This window comes from Eleutherodactylus coqui, chromosome 10 (genome assembly GCF_035609145.1).
Source record: "Eleutherodactylus coqui strain aEleCoq1 chromosome 10, aEleCoq1.hap1, whole genome shotgun sequence".
NCBI classification, from domain to species: Eukaryota; Metazoa; Chordata; class Amphibia; order Anura; family Eleutherodactylidae; genus Eleutherodactylus; species Eleutherodactylus coqui.
Window position 1 is genome coordinate 13,988,106 of NC_089846.1, and position 15,258 is coordinate 14,003,363.

The 15,258-nt window shown below is 46.6% G+C and overlaps 1 protein-coding gene across 5 annotated transcripts in view; it reads right to left on the reverse strand.

Moving 5' to 3' along the window:
* DAB2IP (DAB2 interacting protein) overlaps positions 1-15,258 on the reverse strand; it is a 270,280-nt gene that overhangs the window by 198,562 nt on the left and 56,460 nt on the right. For all 5 annotated transcript variants that reach the window (XM_066580283.1, XM_066580282.1, XM_066580284.1 and 2 more), the window contains exon 2: positions 11,126-11,229. In XM_066580283.1, coding sequence (XP_066436380.1) covers positions 11,126-11,194 — 69 coding nt within the window. In that variant the 5' untranslated portion in view covers positions 11,195-11,229. The remainder of the gene's footprint in view (positions 1-11,125; positions 11,230-15,258) is intronic.

Here is a 15,258-nt window from a genome sequence, read left to right on the forward strand (position 1 = left end):
AGCTCCACAGCGTGACCGCTCTTGCAGTCGAGAGCTCCACAGCGTGACCGCTCTTGCAGTCGAGAGCTCCACAGCGTGACCGCTCTTGCAGTCGAGAGCTCCACAGCGTGACCGCTCTTGCAGTCGAGAGCTCCACAGCGTGACCGCTCTTGCAGTCGAGAGCTCCACAGCGTGACCGCTCTTGCAGTCGAGAGCTCCACAGCGTGACCGCTCTTGCAGTCGAGAGCTCCACAGCGTGACCGCTCTTGCAGTCGAGAGCTCCACAGCGTGACCGCTCTCGCAGTCGAGAGCTCCACAGCGTGACCGCTCTCGCAGTCAAGAGCTCCACAGCGTGACCACTCTGGCAGTCGAGAGCTCCACAGCGTGACCGCTCTTGCAGTCGAGAGCTCCACAGCGTGACCGCTCTCGCAGTCGAGAGCTCCACAGCGTGACTGCTCTTACAGTGGAGAGCTCCACAGCGTGATCGCTCTTACAGTCGAGAGCTCCACAGCGTGACCGCTCTTACAGTCGAGAGCTCCACAGCGTGACTGCTCTTACAGTCGAGAGCTCCACAGCGTGACCGCTCTTACAGTGGAGAGCTCCACAGCGTGATCGCTCTTACAGTGGAGAGCTCCACAGCGTGATCGCTCTTACAGTGAAGAATCTAGGATCAAGTTATAAACATGCAGATGCCCATCGGGTGGTATATAGAAATAGTAATGATAACTCCATAGAGTACGACCATTTGTTTGATGAACGGTCGCTGTCTTGTAGTCGCGCTGTGGGGATTAGTCACTGGATGTGCGGCACATTGTATGGAGCAGTCATATGGTTACAATGTATTGTATAGGCTTACAGGACGCAGTGGCGGGGTTATTGCACTCTATGGTAGACATCATCCAGTCACATGGATGGCGCTATAACCTAGAATGCTGGCGCCCGTGCCATGAGGTGGCGACATTAAAAGTCCCCCTATATCCTGGTGGTCAGGAGACGTTACGGCTGCCTATACCAGGGAGCACCATCTATATTTATGGCCCAATCACGGCGCCCCCGCACAGTCTCCCCGCCGCCCCGTGTTCTGGCCTCGGATCGTGCGCCGCTTGTTTTAACACGCAGCATTTCACAAGGTATAAATTGTATTCTGCCTCCGATCAGAATTCATTTCTCACCTCATAAACCTTCATTTCTGTGCGGCCTTCCAGGAGAAAGTCACAAACATCTCACGTACAGCGTGACAGTCCGCCGCGCCAATATATATATATATATATATATAAGATGACAGCAGACGCCGGACATTAACCCCAGAGACGTCCCCGCAGAGCCTCCGCAGGGTGGTCCCAGGAGACTGGCACATCCATCCCAGCAGGATGTACTGTTAGCTCTGTGGTCACATATGACGGTCACAACATGGATGAGCTGAGATCTCCGCAACGCCAGGACAGCGCCAGCCCTGCCACCTCAGTGGGGGAGAGGTGTACAGGATTCCCAACACGGGGCGCTATACATAAAGCTGATGACTCCTCCGAAGAGCACTTATGGGGACAGGATGCCTTCTCTGTCCTGTTCTCTGAGGTCACTGATCTGTGGACACTACAGCCCTCAACAACAAGAAACTAGATATCCCCCAGAGTCAATGTAATAAGTTGTTATATGTGAGCGGAGCAGGATATCCCTCAGAGACAATGTAATAAGTTGTTATATGTGAGCGGAGCAGGATATCCCTCAGAGAAAATGTAATAAGTTATTGTATGTGAGCGGAGCAGGATATCCACCAGGGACAATGTAATAAGTTATTGTATGTGAGCGGAGCAGGATATCCACCAGGGACAATGTAATAAGTTATTGTATGTGAGCGGAGCAGGACATCCACCAGGGACAATGTAATAAGTTATTGTATGTGAGCAGAGCAGGATATCCACCAGGGACAATGTAATAAGTTATTGTATGTGAGCGGAGCAGGATATCCACCAGGGACAATGTAATAAGTTATTGTATGTGAGCGGAGCAGGACATCCACCAGGGACAATGTAATAAGTTATTGTATGTGAGCAGAGCAGGATATCCCCCAGGGACAATGTAATAAGTTATTGTATGTGAGCGGAGCAGGATATCCACCAGGGACAATGTAATAAGTTATTGTATGTGAGCAGAGCAGGATATCCCCCAGGGACAATGTAATAAGTTATTGTATGTGAGCGGAGCAGGATATCCCCCAGAGATAATGTAATAAGTTATTGTATGTGAGCGGAGCAGGATATCCACCAGGGACAATGTAATAAGTTATTGTATGTGAGCGGAGCAGGATATCCATCAGGGACAATGTAATAAGTTATTGTATGTGAGCAGAGCAGGATATCCCCCAGGGACAATGTAATAAGTTATTGTATGTGAGCGGAGCAGGATATCCCCCAGGGACAATGTAATAAGTTATTGTATGTGAGCGGAGCAGGATATCCACCAGGGACAATGTAATAGGTTATTGTATGTGAGCAGAGCAGGATATCCCCCAGGGACAATGTAATAAGTTATTGTATGTGAGCGAAGCAGGATATCCCCCAGAGATAATGTAATAAGTTATTGTATGTGAGCGGAGCAGGATATCCCCCAGAGATAATGTAATAAGTTATTGTATGTGAGCAGAGCAAGATATCCCCCAGGGACAATGTAATAAGTTATTGTATGTGAGCGGAGCAGGATATCCCCCAGAGATAATGTAATAAGTTATTGTATGTGAGCGGAGCAGGATATCCACCAGGGACAATGTAATAGGTTATTGTATGTGAGCGGAGCAGGATATCCCCCAGGGACAATGTAATATGTAATTATATATGACTGGAGCAGGATATCCCCCAGGGACAATGTAATCATTTAGTATATGTGAGCGGAGCAGGATATCCCCCAGAGACAATGTAATAAGTTATTATATGTGACACAGGTGACCAGAAATCTCTCCCCCACTCTGTGGGCTTCCCACAGTCACCACAGCAGTCGACACTTCTTGTTAACCATCTAGAGAGGATGAAGAGATTATATCGAGTTTTCTGTAAGTGGAGAAACAGAGGAAATAGCAGCATATCGGGAGCCGTAGGAGGATATTACCAATGATGATGGGATTACTAATCATACTGACAACGCTAATGGATGATGATGTTATTGATGATATTACTGACAATGGAGATGGATGATGGGGTTGATATTATTGATGATGATGCATGATGATATTACTGCTGATGATCGTAAAGTCTAATATAGTGAGACTACAGAACCCTCTGCCTGAGGACGGGGTAATGCCGAATTCGATAACAGTACAAGAGGGGTCTGCAGGTCTTCCTTGAGCGATACAATATTACATGTTATATCACTGACTACTCCAGAAGGGGCGGTGAACCGGGGATTATTCTGATTGTGAGACTGGAGTCGGGAAGGAATTTTTTTCCCCTAAAATGAGGAAAATTGGCTTCTACCTCATTGGGTTTTTTGCCTTCCTCTGGATCAACATTAGAAAGAGGGGAGGGGGACAGTAGGCACAACTAGATGGACATGTGTCATTTTTTCAGCCTTACATACTATGCTGCTATATTACTGATTACTATGAAGAATTATAATGATTTCGATGTTACTGATGATGGATGATGATATTACTGATGAACGGTGGATGAGCATACTACTGTTGATAATATTACTACCGATGATCATGGATGATGTTATTATTACTGGTGATGATAGATGATGATGATAGATATTACTGATGATTCTGAGAGATGATGATATTATTGACTAGATTAGTGATCATAATGGCAATGATGATATTACTAATGATAGACGAGAATGATAGATGATGGATCATTTTGATATTACTGATGATAATGGATGATGATATTATTACTGACAATAATGGAGGATATTGGCATTACTGATTATATGGAGGATTATATTACTGATGATGACATTACATAATGATTTGACTTTTGAGTCTTGCGGTTCAGACTGCATTTTTCCACCTCTGTGGGGGGTATATATGGAGTGCTGCTGCAAACTTTTTGGGATATTGCATAATGAGGGATGATAATATTACTGATATTACCGATGATGGGGGATGATAATGGATGATGATATTACTGATGATGATGGATGAGGATAATGATATTCCTGTTGATGATATTAATAGTGATAATACTAATGGAGGATGGATTATGGTATAAGGGATAAAGATGATGGATGATGGACGATTGTGATATTACTGATAATAATACCAATGAAGATAATATTACCGATGGACGATATTACGGATAAAGATTAGGAGGATTTTGATTTAACTGATGATTTTTTTTCAGTATGGATGGTATTACTGATGATGATGGATGATGATAATATGATGTAGGATGATGATTGGGGTTCAGATGCCCCCCCACAGCTCCGGGTCTGTTCTGACCACTCTGGATATAAACTTTCGCTTAAATCTGTCTTCATCCCCAATATGCGGATACACGGATGCCGGCCCGCCAGGTTGTATCTTCTGATCCCTTATAGGTCATTACCACATTATTATAACCTCAGTGCCATTAAATATCATATCAACGTCTTGCCCTCACCATTACTACCATTGACCCCATCACTGGTACCTCTCGGGGCTGGGCATTCCATAGAGTGTAGAGAACCCTTCCTATACTGATGTCGGCTCCACGCTGCCCCTACAGCCCGTTGTTTGTACTACCCGCACATATATTTATATATGAGATCTCTCTCCCAAGCTGAACATGTTTGTAAAAAACTATTTGGTCTGTAAAAGGTTAATACTCTAGTTACCGGCCTGTGAATACTCTCCAGATCTTCTTATAAAATGCGCAGCTCAGAACTCACTCCAGTATTTGGGATTGGGTCTTACAATGGATTTATAGAGGGATGATATTGCATAGACATCACAAGTTTTAATACACCCTAAAATCTTAATTGCTTTTGCAGCTGCTGCTTGACATTGAGTACTACTGGTGACCAGAATACCCCGCTCCTTCTCTTGGTTTGTTGTCCCCGGCGTTATTTCACCGACTGCATCCAGCAATTGAACTTATAAGAGCCAAGAGCCTCCAGTTGTCGGGCTACATGTGGGCCAACCGGGCACCCCAACAAAAACTGTCTGCTGCCTGACAGCAGCGACAGTCCCCGCGTTAGTGACAGTGCCAGCGATAGTGACCGCGTGATCGATCGCAGCAGCGAAAGTGTCCCCCATAGTGGTCTCAGTACTAATATAGTGCTCTTTAGGGGACCTCGGCAGCAACCAGACATAAGCATCTCACTCACCCCTCCGCCCGCCCGGTGTCTGCGCCGAGTACAGGAACGCAGAGGTCAGGGGTCAGACACGGATTTACAGCAGTGGCAGCCAGAGCGTCGCTATAGACCAAGTGGGTGAAATGCTTATCTGGTTGCTGGCCGTCCGGCTCACAGCTAGCGAATATGTTATCACTGCCCCCCGGGGGTCCTGCAGCCTGAGGCGGGGGGCTCACATTGCCTCCTGGTAGGGGCGCCCCTGACCACAACACCCCGGGGCGAGCAGATGCAATGTGGCTGCAGAAGTTCTATACCAGAGGATGGAGGGGCAGCGGTCACCCCCAGACCGCATCCTGTTATACATGGCGCCTGAGGCTAGGGGGGGCGAGCATCCCACTCTCGGGAGTCATCGCAGGCGCTGCAGGGGTTAACGCGTATATATTTTCCGGTTCTTACCGCGACTCAAAGTAAAAAAAAACTGAGGAAAATCGAAACGAGAAATAATGAAAAGAGAAGTTGGTGTTATTTTTATAAAGGCCGGCGGAGACGGGTTGCTATGGAGACCTCCATGCTGTATGTACATTAGAGCTCGTCCCGCTCGTCACTGCTCTTCTATGGCGACGCTAACTACCATCGGGGGCTCATGCATACGACGCGCCCTCCCAATGTCAAATGTAAAAATGGCGCAGTTGTCTCAACTGTACGGCGCACGACATTGCTTCATGGTGTAGACTGATATGCAGCACGTATAAAGAATACATGTGAGCCGCGCCATTCTCTGGGGCGCGTCGCGATTATGCACGTCGCCATGTCTCTCTACATGCGATCCTAATACAGCAGTCATATATGGCCGCCGGGACATTCTGCATAGGGGTGGTCAATAATGCAGGTACGACCCCCCCCCCCACACGGCTGGATGATGCGATGGCGACCATATTGGTTGTCCCTCAGCCCAAGCTGTAATGTGCAGCACGTAGCGAGCAGAGATGAGCAATGATCAGCGGCGCTGACGGAACATCTGTTGCTCGGATTAACAGCCGTGAATTCCTGGACGTCTCTGACATGTGACGGATGAAGAATGAGTTCCGCAATTCGACACGAACGCCGTAGCAGAAAAAAAAAAATCGTGGCTTCAAGCGTGAACTGGTACGAATCTCCATTTTTAATTAGCGCACCTCTGCACCTTTAATAAGCGATTGTTGTCAAGTGGCCTGCGATTCATTGGGAGACGCTGCGAATCTGACACCTTACGAGTATAACTCCCAGCCATCACTTCTAATTAAATCTCCTCTAATTGTCCATTAATACGGCAACACGGCGACAAAAATAGCGTGAAATCGATGTGTACGCCAGAGAAGAGCTCGCAGCTCATCAGTAATTTCTGATAATTGCAGAGCTCCAGACCACCTATAACCGTAAATCATACATTACGCTTCTGCAGGGCGGACGGTGGGAGTTATCTTCCGTTTCCCATCTCCAACCTTCCGATATTAACAAATCTTACATGGCGGAGGGACGTAAATATACACAGACGTCCAGGACCCGAGTCTGTATGATGGAATCCTCCGCCCAGTCCCATAATCCTTAACGTGGCGGTACTGGTTATATCATCAGCTCCACAGCTTTCCTACCAACATAGTGATCTAGAACCAGGAGATTACAGACCGCCATCATGGCCGCCCACCCAATATATAATCTCTTAGATTACAATGTGGGGCAAGAGAACCGGAAGTGCACAGATTGCTGCCACAGATCACAGCGGAGAACCGACTTCAGGGCAGATAGCAACAGGGGATTGTTAGCGAGTAAGAGATAGATAGCAAGCGGGAGACAGTGAGATGGTGAGCAGGGACAGAGAGCCAACGGAGGACAGAGAGCCAGTGGGGATCAGTAATGAGCAGGTGGCAGATAGTGAGTGGGATGAGAAGCAAATGAGACAGCCAGTAGAGGAGGATGGTGCGAGAAGGACAGATAGTGAGCGGAGATCATTAACAAGTGGGGAACAGATAGCAAGTGAGGATCAATAAGTGAGCAAGACAGATAGTGAGCGGGGAGGGGGGATAAATAGTGAAAGAGTAAAGATAGCAAGTGAGGATCAATAAGTGAGCAAGACAGATAGATAGTGAGCGGGGAGGGGGGATAAATAGTGAAAGAGTAAAGATAGCAAGTGAGCATCAATAAGTGAGCAAGACAGATAGTGAGTGGGGAGGGGGGATGAATAGTGAAGAGTAAAGATGGCAAGCAGGGATCAGTAGGAAATAGGTGACAGATTGCAAATGGGGGAAGATCAGTAAGGAGTGGGAGATGGAAAGTGACGGATATCAAGTGAACATCAATAAAGAATAAGGAACAAATAGTGAATGACAATCAGAAGCGAGCAGGAAGGACACGGAGAGCCAGCGGGGGACAGATAGTGAACGGGAAAGACAGCGAACGGGGATCAGTAAGTGGGGGCCTGATAGAGAGTAACAAACCGTGTTAGTGTATGGACAGGTTTTGGCACCCTCCCTGAGCAGTGGTGTAGCAGCGGGAGTAGCTCTGGAGAACAGCAGGAGGAGCTGGACCGAGCCTGCTAGGTTAGGTAAGTATTCCTTTTTTTCTATTTATGGAATGCAGCTAGGGCTTATTTTTGGGGTAGGGCTTAACCTTCAAACAATTTTTCACAAGAAAACACATCTCTGTCGCTACAAAAATCGCAGGTATATCACCACAATTTTGTAGCGGTGATATTGCTGTCACCCATGTGAAAGAGGCCTTAATCTCATATCCATCACATATCTCTCTTTGTATCTATTCCAATAAATATCCGGGGAGCCGTCTGGCTGGCCATGGTTTCCTCATTCAAAATCATCTATTTGCCAGGGGTGCCGGGTGCTGCTTGTGCTGGGCGATGCATTCCTAAAGGGAATCTGTCAGCTCAGACATGCCGTCCAAACTGCAGGCATGATGTTATAGAGCAGACGGATATATAGTGTTATGGGGAAAAAAATCTGTAGAAGTTGTATTTTATTCATTTAGAGCATTCTGAGCTGAACAGTCCAATGGGCGGAGCCATCAGTGATCGGCAACTGTTTATGACAGTACATAGAGAGGTATTTCTCAATCACTGACAGGTCCGGCTGTTGGACTATTCAGTTCTATAATATGATACCTGCAGTATGGACAGCATGTCTGAGCTGACAGACTGCCTTTAAAGGGGCTCTATTTGACACAAGTCCATTAAATTTTCAATTCAGCTCAGCCAGCTGTTTTTTCTTCTCTTGCCCCCCCCATGCTCTAATAATACTCACTATATAGTGGTGCTGGTAGTGGGCATGGTGTGGTGGAATTATTGGCAATATTGGTCACTATATAGTGCATTTTGTTCAAAAACAGTATGGAGGTACAACCCAATGCCAAAAATGTTGGGACACTATGTAACATGTAAAGAAATGTAAAGAAAAAGAGAATAATGCAATGACCTGAAGATCTCATATAACCAGATTTGATTCATAATAGAAGAGAAAATACATATCAGAAGGGGAAAGGAGACATTTTTGCATTTCTTTAAAAAAAAATATGTAACTACAGTAACTTAGAAATTGATGGCATCTCACAAAAGTTGGGGCAGGGGTAACAAAAAGCTAGAAAACTAAGTGGTACTAATAAAAAAAAACAGCTAGGGGGGGGTCATCAAAAGATTCAGAGAATCTGGAAAAATTCATGTGCAAAAGGGACAAGGCCGACGGTCAATATTTAGAGTTGAGCGAACATACTCTGCCGAGCTTGATGCTCGTTCGAGTATTAGCGTACTCGATGGTGCTCGTTACTCGAACAAGCATCAAATCACGTTCGACCCCGCCCCAGCTTTTGGCCCCTCCCTGCCGCGACACAGCGCGAGTCATTTGAAAATTTTTGGTCTGGCAGGAAGGGGAAGGGGAAGAGGGAGAGAGAAACACGAACCAAGAAAAAAAACAAAAAAAAAGGGACCCTGCGTTCCACATACAAAAATGCTCGAGTCTCCCATTGTAGTCAATGGGGTTCGTTACTCAAGTAGAGCTCTCGAATTTTACGAAAAGCTCGACTTGAATAACGCGGACCCGAGCATTTGGGTGCTCGCTCATCTCTATCAATATTGGATGCTGGAGATCTACGGCCCTCAGGCGTTGCTGCATTAAAATCAGGCATGATTCTGTAATGTAGACCACTGCCTGGACTCAGGAATACTTCCAGAGTCTGTGAACACAGTTCACTGTACAATCCACAAATGAAAGTTAAAGGGGTTGTCTCGCGCCGAAACGGGTTTTTTTTTTTTTTTTTGCATAGGCCCCCTGTTCGGCGCAGGACAAACCCAAGGGATGTGTTAAAATAAAAAAAAAATATTACTCACCCGAATCCCCGCTCTGCGACTTCTTCCTTCTTCCTACTTCTTCCTTCTCCAAGATGGCTGCCGGGATCTTCACCCACGATGCACCGCGGGTCTTCTCCCATGGTGCACCGTGGGCTCTGTGTGGTCCATTGCCGATTCCAGCCTCCTGATTGGCTGGAATCGGCACACGTGATGGGGTGGAGCTACGTGATGACGCTTAGAAGGGGGCGGAGCCAGAACGCCGCTCGTGCCCGGACGACCAGAAGGGAGAAGACCCTTCTGCGCAAGCGCGTCTAAAAAAGCAAGAAGACCCCGAAATTAGACGAGGACGCTAGCAACGGAGCAGGTAAGTGAATAACTTCTGTATGGCTCATATTTAATGTACGATGTACATTACAAAGTGCATTAATATGGCCATACAGAAGTGCTGAACCCCACTTGCTTTCGCGAGACAACCCCTTTAAGGCTGTATCATGCAAAGAAGAGGCCATAGATCAACACACTCCAGAAACTCAGCATTTTCTCTGGGCCAAAGCTCCTTTAAAAAGAACTGAAGCAAAATGGAAAACTGTTCTGTGGTCAGATGCCTCATAATTTGAAATTCATTTTGGAAACTGCAGTTGCCGTGTCCTGTGGACTCCAGAGGAGAGGGGGCTGAACCGGCTGCCGGCAGTCCGGACATTTCACCAATAGAAAACATTATGAAATTTAAAAACTAGCAAAGACGACCGAGAATCCTCCATCAGACAAGAATGGGACAACATTCCTCTCCCAAAACTCCAGCAATTGGTCTCCTCTAGAGATGAGCGAGCACGCTCGGTTAAGGCAGTTACTCAAACGAGCATCGCTCTTCTCGAGTAACTGCATACTGGTCCAAGCAAATGCAGGCGGGCACCGAGGGGTATCGGGGGGGGGGGGGGGAGAGATCTCTCTTACTCTCTCCCTGCTCCCCACCGCCACCCCCCGAATCTGCTCAGACCAGTATGCAATTACTCGAGAAGAGCAATGCTCGCTCGAGTAACTGCCTTAACCAAGCGTGCTCGCTCATCTCTAGTCTCCTCCTTTCCCAGAAGAGGAGATGCTACACAAATAGCAAGCGTAGGACAAATAGCAAACGGGGATCAGCGACGAACGCGGGATACAGATAGTGAGTGCAGATCAGTAAGAAGTGGAGGGCAGATGGCAAGAATCAGCAGTGAGCAGAACTTCAATAGCGACCAGGGGATAAACAGTGAATGGAGAAAAGACAGCGAGTGGGGATCATAAGGGAACAAGGGATAAATACCAATAGCAAGCAGGGAGTCAGACGGTGAGCAAGGGACAAATTTACTAATACAACAAACGCCCCCACCCTCCCGACACTCATCCAGTGGTCAGTTTTCTTGCACCAACACTTTCTAGGACCCCATAGGCTCATGTAATATTGAGGAACCACTGTACCCCACCCTTCCTTGCCACTTTGTGCAAACACTTAATAAGATAATGAACAGCACATATCCCGTACAGGAAACTAAAAGACTGTGTCCATACCGTCACTCGGAATTGTGTGTTGGCGGTGGGCTCCATGCTGGGGCTCCTGTCAGTGGCGCTCCCTGGCATGCTGCGCCGGCGCCCGGACTTCCCAGGTGGTGAATCTAAAAAAGAGAAAAACATGAGAAATAATTAATATTCAGTAGAATAACGACACATAAGCAGTAATCTCGTGGTGTCGCAGCGGTGACTCCGAGCGCCGTCCTCTCACCAGTCACAGCTGAAAATTAATTTCCGTGACTCGGGCTCTGAACTCCAGACGATAACTCATTACCGTTCTGCACAAGAACTGGAAGAGTCTCGTCTCCTTACAACCAATTACCAAGTGCTGTGTACTGCCACCATTATTCACGGAGATCAGCGACATGAGAATACAAATCATCAGCTGTGGCCCAAGAGCTGACAATCCGCCAGTAACTTCCTGGAGACTAAGGCTACTCTTACACACAGCGCTTTTTACAGAGACCCCCAATTGGCAGTCTTCTTGCTCCTATGAGACATTGACCCCCAAGTAACTGTTTAATTGCACCAATAAGACATGACTCCTAGTTAATGGACCTATTACCCCTATAGGCCCATGTGATAGTTTTATTGCCCCGATGAGACATTGTCCCACACTTGACGGTTTGATTCTCCATTGAGACATTGTCCTCACTCACTTGGTGGTTTTATAACCCTCATGAGACAATGACCCTCCGTTGACTGTTTGACTGGGCAATACCCTGATGAGAGACTGATCCCCAGTTGGTGGTTTTACTGAGGGGGACAGGTTGTATATAGATTACATGTGGGGAGGTATCAAAAGATTAGGTCAGAGATGTATGTTGGGAACAGGTTGTATGTAGGAGTAGGAGGTGGCAAGGTGAGCGTGGCGTCAAATGTTACTTTGAGGCAGCAGACTTATGGGACTGGGGAAAGTATGGAGCTATTGACTGTGATGGATAGGTCTGGAAGGGGTTTTAGGTGAGATGTGAAAAAGATAATGAGTTCAGTTAGCCGGAGGAGAAAATTGAAGGGAAATTGATTAATTTTGCTGACAACACAAAGCTAGGAGGGATAGCTAACACTGGAGAAGAGAGAGAAAGAAGATTCAAAAAGATGTGGACAAACTTGAACAGTGGGCGGTGACTAACAGAATGGTATTTAACAAGGATAAATGCAAAGTCCTACATCTGGGCAAGAAAAATGAAGAAAGCACAAACAGAATGGGAGGAATTGGGCTAAGCAGCAGCACACGTGAAAAAGACTTGGTTATACTAATAGATCATAGACTGAACATGAGTCAACAGTGTGATGCAAAAGCAAAAAAGGCAAACACAATTCTAGAATGTATTAAGAGAAGCATAGAGTCTAGATCACGTGAGGTAATTATCCCCCTCTACTCTTCCTTGGTCAGACCTCATCTGGAATACTGTGTCCAGTTGTAGCACGCCAATTAAAAAAAAAAAATCAACAAACAGGAGCAAGTTCAGAGAAGCGCTACCAGGATGGTGAGTGGTCTGCAAATCATGTCCTATGAGGAACGGGTAAAAGATCTGGGAGTGTTTAGCATGCACAAAAGAAGGGCAAGAGGAGATTTAATAACTGTCTACAAATATCTGAAGGGCTGTCACAGTGCAGAGGGATCAGCCCTATTCTAATTTGCACAAACACTGACTAGAAACAATAAGATGAAACTGAAAGGGAGGAGACACAGATTAGATTTTAGACAGTGAGGGGGATCAATAAGTGGAATAGGTTGCCACGGGAAGTGAGGAGTTCTCCTTCAATGGAAGTCTTCAAACAGAGGCTGGACAGACATAAGCAGGGGATTACACTAGATGACCCTTGAGGTCCCTTCCAACTTTGTTATCAGTGTATAGGTGATGCTGAAAGATGTAGAAGCCTATGAGCTGTACTAGGCCAAAGGTGTAAATGAAGAGTTGAGGTCCTAGGATAGAGCTTTGGGGAACACCAACAAAGAGAGAGTGGAGTGAGAACGTGGTGTGCGAGTGGGAGAGGCTAAATGTTCAGTCAGTGAGATATGAGAAGATCTAAGAAAGGGACAAGTTTGTGGTGCCGAGAGAGTTTGTAACAGGAGGGAGTGGTCAACTGTGTTGAAGGCAGAAGACGGCTTTAGAAGTAGGAGCACACAGTAATCTATGAGATAGGTCTAAAAGGAGAAGCACAGAGTAATGAAGAAGGAAGAGGACAAGTCTAGAAGGAGCAGCACAGAGTAATGTAGGAGAAGCACAGAGTAGGAGGTGGACAGGTCTAGGAGGAGGAGCACAGTAATGTAGGAGGAGCACAGGGTAATTAAGGAGGAGAAAAGGTTTGAGAGGAAGGAGAACAGAGTAATATAGAAGCAAGGAGACAGATATAGAGGTAGGTGGACAGAGTAATGCAGAAGGCAAAAACAGGTCTAAGAGGAGGAGCACAGGGTAATGAGGAGGAGGAAGACAGGTCAAGAAGGAGGAGCACAGGGTAATGTAGAAGGTGGAAGACAGGACCAAGAGGAGGAGTATGAAGCAATGTAGAAAGCAGATCTAAGAGAAGGTGCATAGGGCAATGTAAAAGGAGGAGGACATGTCTAGTAGAAACACAGAGTAATGTAGAAGGTGGCGGACAGGTCTAGGAGGAGTACGGAATAATGTAGGAAGGAGGAGTACAGATGTAGGAGGAGTAGCACAGCGTAACGTAGAAGGAGGAAGAGCTCAGAGTAATGTAAAAGTAGGGGTATAGAGTAATGTTTTGAGACTTTTGTGGTTAGCAGATCATAGGTGACTTTTTCGGGTATTTTCAGTGGAAGCCAGTATGCAGTTGGTCGGATATGAAGCCGGGTGGAAGGTAGGAGAACAGTTCAAGGTGGACGTTCTGTTCCATCAGTTTTGACACAAAGGAAGCAGCGAGGTGGGACAGTAAATATACTGGCAGGTTCCAGGGATGGTTTTTTTGAGGATGGGTGTAATGGATGCATCATTAAAAAAATGAAAGAAAGACGCCAGTAGTCAGAGAGAGGTTGAAAAAGTGTGTTAGTGCCAGGATAAACACTGTGGTAAGTTCGGTGATGAGGCGGTATAGGATTGGGTTAAGTGCGCAAGTGGCGAGATATGATATGGAGAGTAGGGTACAAAGCTTGTCTCGGTAATTGTGTGGAAATAGGTTAAAGGGGGAGAGGACAGAGGAGCCGGGCAGAAGGTTGCAGGGACTGTAGGCTGAAGCAGTTTCTGATGTTTTCAATCTTGTCTTTGAAGTGTGTGGCAAAGTCCTCGGTGGAGATGAGAGATGTAGGGGGGTAGGGGCATTGGGGGATGAAGAATGGAGTTGAAATAGTCGTCTGTGGTTATGATAGAGGGAGGACATGAGAGTGAAGTACTGCTGTTTGGCAGAAGTGTGTGCAAACTTGAAGTTGGGGATGGCCTGTTTGTCTGATTTGGAGTGGGTCTTCTTCGAATGCCTCTCTGCAGTCTTGGAAGCTTGCCTCAGTTTTTCTGCCAGCTTGGTGGACCAGGGCCGCCTAAAGATTCACTGGGTCTTCTTCTGTGTGAGAGGGGCGGCTGAATAGAAGGATGACGTAACTGTGATGTTATAGAAAGCAGTAGTGGAGTGATGATATGGTGGAGGGTAGCAGGAGGGAGTCCATTTACGACCAACACAAAGCTTGAGGTGTAAGTCGGATATGGTCCTGATAAGATGCAGAACACCAACCAAAGCGGAGGGGAGAATTCAGTTTAGTCATTTTTCATTGTCTCCAGTAGCAGCCGCTCTTGGTTGGGGTTCACTTAATACTTTTCTTACATTGCAGTCTTTCAATAAAAGGGATATTTTCACGATCCGTCAGATGGAGCCCCTCTTCATCCAGTCCATTAAACACCACGCATGACCCGTACAAATGTGCGTTGCCCGGCAGGCTTCGCCATCACTTACATGACCAATGAGCCGTCACCTCTTACAGAAAGATGAACCCTCCAGTAGTGGCGCGGCTGGGCGACGGTTCTGGCACCAGTGAAGCCGCTCTGAATAAATCTGGAGGAGATATTCTTGCTGGTAATTAAATGATAAAGGTCATCGCCTGAAGCTGAAGAGATTCCTGAAAATCTCATTATAGACGGAAGACGAGGGAGATAAGAGGACGACAATAAACTTGAGAGAAT